The sequence below is a fragment of the Hakea prostrata genome, chromosome 7 (genome assembly GCF_041222555.1).
Source record: "Hakea prostrata isolate BN-2017 chromosome 7, UWA_Hpros_2, whole genome shotgun sequence".
In the NCBI taxonomy this organism is placed as follows: Eukaryota; Viridiplantae; Streptophyta; class Magnoliopsida; order Proteales; family Proteaceae; genus Hakea; species Hakea prostrata.
Genome location: NC_142606.1, coordinates 73,436,499 through 73,443,692, shown reverse-complemented (window position 1 = coordinate 73,443,692; position 7,194 = coordinate 73,436,499). Strand labels below are relative to the sequence as shown.

At 43.3% G+C, this 7,194-nt stretch overlaps 1 protein-coding gene across 1 annotated transcript; it reads left to right on the top strand.

Moving 5' to 3' along the window:
• Positions 1 to 2,143: 2,143 nt before the first annotated feature.
• Positions 2,144 to 2,733, top strand: LOC149012043 (uncharacterized). Its single transcript, XM_089162814.1, has 2 exons — positions 2,144 to 2,428; positions 2,533 to 2,733. Exons 1-2 carry the CDS (start codon positions 2,144 to 2,146, stop codon positions 2,731 to 2,733), a joined length of 486 nt encoding a protein of 161 aa, XP_089018940.1.
• Positions 2,734 to 7,194: the final 4,461 nt, after the last annotated feature.

Sequence of the window (7,194 nt, the reverse complement as noted above, 5' to 3'; positions counted from 1 at the left end):
AAAGGAGAAGGAATCTCTCTCCTGAGAAGCAGTGCGCGATTCAGGCAGAAACCGAAAAGCTTGCTAAATCCAACTTTATCTCACCCATTGAATGCACGAAATGGTTAGCTAATATGGTGATGGTAAAAAACACTAGTGGAAAATGGAGGATGTGTACAAATTACATAGACCACAATAAGGCTTGCCCAAAAGACTGCTACCCCTTGCCTAGGATCGATCTTCTTATCGACGCAACAGCAGAACACGAAGCTTTGAGCTTTATGGATGCATATTCAGGATACAACCAAATTCTAATGGCACCCGAGGATGAGGTTCACACGACCTTCATGACCAACAGAGAGAGCTACTACTATAAGGTAATGCCTTTTGGTTTAAGAATGCTGGAGCTACTTATCAGCTGGCTGTCAACAAAATCTTCAGCGGACAAATTGGAAGAAATATGGAAGTTATGTGGATGACATGCTGGTCAAAAGTGTCGACCAAAAGGACCACATACAGGACTTGTCGGAAGTCTTCAACGTCCTTCGAAAATACAAGATGCATCTGAATCCTGAGAAGTGCGCCTTTGGTGTGTCATCTGGAAAGTTCTTGGGGTTCATGGTCTCACGACAAGGCATCGAGGAAAATCCTGAAAAAAATCAAGGTCATCATTGACATGCAGCCACCCCGAACCATGAAGGAAATCCAATGTTTAACTGGAAGGATAGCAGCTTTAAGCCGCTTCTTAGCGAAATTTGGAGAACGCTGCCAACCTTTTTTCCTAGCATCAAAGACCCTCAATGCCACAGTGCAAATGATTTGGATTGAAGAGTGTCAATGTGTTTTGAGGAGCTAAAGAGCAAGTTAAGTTCATCTCCCATTTTGGTATGCCCCACCCCTAGAAAGGGCTTGCTCATGTACCTTGCCTCATTCTCCTAAAGCTGTAAGTGTTGATTCAAGAAGATGGAGGCATCAAAAAGCCTGTTTATTATGTTTCTCATATTCTATTGGATGATGGAACTAGATACCCCAAAATTAAGAAGTTGGCCTTGGTAGTGATGATATCTATCAGAAAGCTAAGGCCTTATTTCCAAGCTCACCCTATGACCATCCTTACCAACACTCCTTTAAAAAATATTCTACATCATTCTGACTTGGCGAGAACTAAGAAGAATGGTCACATGGGCTGTGGAGCTAAGTGAGCACCAGGTAGATTTCCAGCCCATAATGGTGATAAAGGGCCAAGTGTTAGCAGACTTCATAGTAGAGTCCACGGTTGGGTGGAATATTGAAGAAGGTCATGAGGAGCCTACTGAAATTTGGACATTATTCGTCGATGGGGCTAGTAATGCCATTGGAAGTTGAGCAAGCTTAATACTAGAAAGTCTAGGGGGCTTTATCATCAACTATGCTTTACGCTTCGCCTTCCCAGCAACAAACAATGTGGTAGAATATGAGGCGTTGCTAGTGGGGCTTTGTTTGGCAATCTCCCTGTGTGTCCGAAACTTGAAAATACACAGCGACTCCCAGTTGATAGTGAGCTAAGTTAAAGGCACCTATGAGGCTAGGGAAGAGAAAATGGCATAGTATCTGACCGAAACAAATGGTTTGAAGAATAACTTCGACAAATGTGAATTCGTCCAGATCCCCAAGGAGGAAAACTTGAAGGCCGACATCCTGGCCAAACTGGCCCCTGGCAGCATAAAAGACATAGAAGCTTCGGTTTGATGCTTGGGAAGTGATGGAAATCGAGGAGACAGAGCCTTCCTGGATGAATGAATTGGTAGCATATCTGAAGAATGATCAACTCCCAGAGGATCAAGCTCACTTTAATACTATAAAGAGGCGAGCAGCAAAGTTCACTCTGATAGAAGGCGCCTTGTTTAAATGATCTATGGAAGGGCCATTGTTGAAATGCGTGGGTCCTGCGGGCGCCCAATATGCATTAGCAGAGGTCCACGAAGGAATTTGTGGAGCTCATATGGGGGCTAGAGCATTGGCTTTCAAAATTCTGAGACAGGGAATCTATTGGCTAACCATGGTTAAGGATGCAAAAGACTATGTTTGCCATTGTGAACCATGTCAGCTGCATTCCTAAGTCCAAAGAGCCCCTGCAGTCCCATTGGCGTCGATCCTTAGTATAGTGCCTTTCGCAAGATGGAGAATGGATCTCTTGGGACCATTTCCACCTGCATCTGGGGGAAGGAAATTTTTAATAGTGGCCATCGATTACTTCACCAAATGGGTAGAAGCCAAGGTTGTGGCAACTATGGAGAAGCAGATGGAGAAGTTCGTTCTCAACGAGATCATTTACATATTTGGTTTGCCAAAGATATTGTTGAAGGACAATGGAACTCAATTTGATAACCCAACATTCGAGGCTTTCTGCCGAACTTATCATATTGACTTCATAAAGGCCTCGGTGGCATACCCCCAATGCAATGGACAGGTGGACGTTACCAATCGCACTTTGCTGGATGGTATTAAGAAACGATTGGAAGAAAGCCATAAGCAATGGGTGGAAGAACTTCCTGATGTTCTTTGGGCTTACAGGACCTCATCAAGAACTCCAACGGGGAGACTCCTTTCAAATTATCCTATGGCATGGAGGTGCTAGTCCCAATTGAGGTATTGGTAGGATCGCTAAGGTCAACACGCTTCAATGAGATCGCAAATGAAGAGGGGCTCAGAGCAAATTTGGAGTTCATGGATGAAGTCCAAGAAGTGGCCTTCTACCGAAATGTGACTTATTAGAAGAAAGTAGCTAAGTACTTCAACTTCAGAGTGAAGAGTATGACTTTTGGGTAGGGAGATTTAGTCCTATGGCAAGCTGATGTTTCAGCCCCAAGGCAAAGCAACAAGCTGTCCCCTAGATGGAAGGCCCTTAGCTGGTGGTCTGAGAGCTCCAGCCAAAAACTTACAAGCTCAAGGACATAGAGGCCGATAGGGAACTCACTCATGCGTGGAACGCTATGCATTTGAAGAAATTCTACCAGTGAGTGAAGTGCGCAACTGTTGCTTGTATCTCAAGATATTACGCAAGTGTAAGTATCGCAATCCAGTAATAAATGATAAGTAAAGTATCGATCCAATGGAGAATTCTATCATTAACTTTCAATGTAAAAGTAAAACTGATTTAAACAAGATTAACAAGATTGATTTGTGGTTGACTAACTAAATAACCAAATGATAGGTAATTAAACTAAAGAACTAAAATGGAGATTGATCAATAGAAAGAACTTAGTGAGTGAAAAAAGTGTTGAGAATCAAGTTTCCCTTCCCTTGGATTTTATAATGCAAATACTAAAGTAATACTACAACCCAAAATATATCAAGAACCTGGAATGAAATGGCATAATGGTATTTTCCAATACACATATGCTTAGCATCCTAATTAAACATCTGCATATTCCTATGAAGAATTGAAATATGAATGCAATTTAAACCCAATCCCAATCATGGCAATGTGAGGTAATTGGGTATTCCTACCTAACCTAGTAATTAACACAAACTAATTAAAGATTGTGCTAACTCACACTATTCAGCAAGCATCTAAACTGCATAAACTTTCCAGTTAACTAAATCATAACAATCGTTCATGAAAGATTAATAAAGAACCGAAATTAATCAATATATATCATGCTGAATTCATTAACAATAAGTTGTATTGCAGTAAAACTAAAGAACACATGATAGTTACATCTTAAATTCAAGTTTAGGTACTACTATCATCCCAACACAACACAAGTTTAGCCCATAACAGAAATCAAATACAAAGAGATAGATATAGTTATCATTAAGCTAGAAGATAAGAAGATAGAGTTATAAAATTGAAAAGAAACTAAGAGCTTCAATGCTTCCACAAGAGCTCCAGCCTTTTTCTCCAGCAGCCCTCCTTGCTTCCGCACGAGTCCAGCTCTGGTTTTTCCTCTCACCGTGTCCTCTCTTCTCCTCAGCCGTGTATTCCAATCTGCTCTTTTTCATTCTCTCCAGCCTTTTCTTCTTTTTCTTCCATGAATGCATTCAATCATTAAGGTAGAATATAGCCATAGGATTAGAACATTCCTCCTGAGATCAAGGGCTGAGAACAATCATATATTTACAAGAATAACGTCCTCTTAAGTTAGACCCTTCTGGTCATTTCCACTTGAATTGGATCTAAGAATATTATGCTCCGTATTGTTGCAGCAAACTTTACAGAAAGTTAGAGGACCAGATTCTTCTTTTATTTTGGATCTTCACCTACATTTTTCAAGAGAAAGAGGATTAATCAAATTCATCCATTAATCTGAAAAGAAATTCATGTAAGAGTGACAATAATGACATATACAAGATGCAACATGTTAAGACTCAATAAGACAACATCTAATGACTACTAACAATAAAACAAATATAAAAATACTCCTAAATCAAGCCATCTCAAGTATAAAGTCACCAACTTGCATAGGCAGCTGAATACTTAATTTCTTATGAGAATTATTCATTGAAGCAAAGTAAATGAACTTCTCGGAATTACCCTATGTTGAAAACTCATTCGCTTCTCAGAATTATCCTACAACCAACTTTTATGGACCAATGCATAGAAATTGCCAATAAAAAAGTCAAGAAGGATGAATGAAAGTACCCCTCATCGTTGATGGGTGCAAAGTACAAAAAAGACCCCATGAGCACCAAAAAAAAAGAAAGAAGATGAAATGATAAGAAAAAGTAAATCTGTCATTCTTTTGGTAGGGTACCAGTCTTGTTTTTTGTGACAATAATGGTCGAATCATCCGGATTAGCTGGTTGAGGGACAACTTGGTTGGGACTACCATCAGAAGAAGAATGAGCTTCGTCAGAAACAATGTTGGCTTCTGGAAAAGGCGTCCTTGGATTTCGATCCTGCATCCAACTGAACGGAGGAATCTTTAACCTCTCGCAGTTGCCGACATCAAAGGGGGAATCTTTGCAGACCTCTTTTGGGGTCTCTTTAGGCAACCTTTTCACCAACAGGTCAAATGTTGTATCTAGGCCAAGCTCGAAGTTGGAAAGAGCCATGGTAACAACTTCTGATTTAAATTGCTCCGAAGCTTTGTAGTCCCTTATGATGTCTTCAACGTTAAAGGAGCCGAGATCAGTCAACTCTTGAACCTTTTTCTGAGACGCCCCTAGGTCCACAGCCAATTTGTCTTTTTCAATGGTCAATTAGAAGTGCAAGGAAGAGAGCTCCTGGTTCTCCCTCCAAAGCATTGCTACGATATCATCAAATGCCTCTTTGTCACTTCGAAGTTGGGATAGTTTGAAGCTCATTCTTCAATTGCAGCAGCTTTGGCCATCATGGCGTCGTTCTCCATGTTCCTCGCCTCGTCCTCTCTTCTGTTGGCTTCATTCCTTCCCTTGTAATACTCACAATTGGAACGGACTTTGCTCAATTCCTTTGTGACCCCTTCCAAATCCTTTTTGGCCATACTCATCTCCATGAGGGCATTATCATACTTGGTCTGGAGGGCTTTGGTTTTGTCAATTTGGGAACCTAGATCACAGGTGACCTTGGAGTTTCACCGGCGAACGCCTTGTACTTCCTCGCTTATGACTCCATCAGACTTAGGAGGCGTACAAATGTCTGTTACGTACAATAACGATTGAATCAGTAAGGGAAAAGAAGAAGGACCTAAGATGTTTTGAAGAAAAATCATGACTGACTGAGCAAACTGAGAGTGGAGTCATAAGGGCAACATTTCATCACAGACCCCCTCGTCAGCTGGGGAGATGGCATGGGCGGCCCACTCCTTAGATTTTGTTACATTCCCTAGAACCTCATCCCCATCGAAGAGTTCCCACTGCGGAACCCACTTGGGGGGGCAGGAGAGAAGGAGTTAACATATCTCTAAAGGACGCCTCCGTTTCCCAAGCAGCCACTATTAAGGAAGAGGATGTTATAGTCGTCGTTGTTGCAGTTACCGCTGTCACATCCCGCCGAACCACTGGGGTACCCGTCTGGGTTACTCGGAGTGATCCACATTCCAGTTTGGCGATCATATCCACTTATCCAATAATTAATCAAAGCAGACATATATGTTTCGTATCTATATGGTTGATGTCGGGATCCGACATCTTGTTATGGTCTGTATAGAGGGCCCATCTTTTGTGGGTTCTTTTTTGGTTTCGGTTCCTCGGGCCTCTCTCTCCGTCTTGTTGTGGGACGTTCCTCTGCCCGTGCGGCCCTCTCCGTGTCCTCTCGCTGCTGTCTTCCCTTGTTGCCTGTCTCTCCTTGGTCTTGGTGTTGACCATCTGTCCTTGTCTGTCTCTGTTGGGTGTTCTCGCTACATAACATAGTCTGTACCTGCTGTGCTTGTTCACTGTCTTTGTTCTACTCTTGTTGCTGTCTCTATTGGTGCTGCTTTGTCTGCCATCTTCTTTGGGTTGTTCCTCTCCTCTCTCGTTCTTGGTGCTGGGTTCTGTCATCTCCTGTGGGTCTCCGCTCTCTCCTCCCTTTGGTATGTCTGCTGTCCCTGCCTGCAGTCTCTCTTGTCGTTCCTCGGTTCCGGTCGTCCTTCCTCCGATCCTTTCCGGTTCCTTCACCTGAGTCGCGTTCCCGTTGCTCTCCCCTTTGGTCTCCCTGTGGCTCTCTCCTCTGGGTTGTTTCTCTTGGGCGTGGCCGTCTGCCTTTGCCCCTCCTTGGCCCCTTTCGGGTGTCCTGCTGTTTATGTCCCCTCCGGTGGTTGGCCTCTCCCTCCTCCCGGTGTTCGTCTCTGCCCTTGTTCGGTTCGCTTCTGCCTCATCTGCGTCCTTGTTGTCATCCTTCCGGCATCTCTCTTCTCCCTCTTTCCCTCGTGTCGGTCCTGCCTCCCTCCCTCTCCTGCTCCTCTTTTTCCATCCATTACATATCCTCTTATCTTTGCTGTCTCTCTCTTCTGTTTTGCGTGTCTGTCCAAGTTTCTGGTCTCTTCTGGTCTCGTGTCTTGATTCTATCCTATGTTATGTCTCTGTTCCCCGTGTGTCTCGTCTTGTTTTGGCATCTCCTTCCTTAGTCCGTGTGATATCCCATCTCTATCGGTGGTTGCCTGCCATTGTTTTCGGTCTGCGTTCTTTGCCTAGTTTGTGATGGTCTTGTGATGGTTCCGGATCCTTGTCTTCGCTAGTTGATTGGGTTTTGGTCCATGGTTTGGCTTGGTCGATCTCTTGGGGATGTTTCTTGCACTCCTGGGTATTATCACATCCTGGTCTGCCCTTGGG

Bases quoted from the DNA above. Each gene is read 5' to 3' on its own strand.
- LOC149012043 (XM_089162814.1), top strand. From the start codon at position 2,144: ATGGATCTCTTGGGACCATTTCCACCTGCATCTGGGGGAAGGAAATTT. The intron at 2,429-2,532 runs GTGGACGTTACC...TTGGGCTTACAG, and splicing joins ACCCCCAATGCAATGGACAG to GACCTCATCAAGAACTCCAA.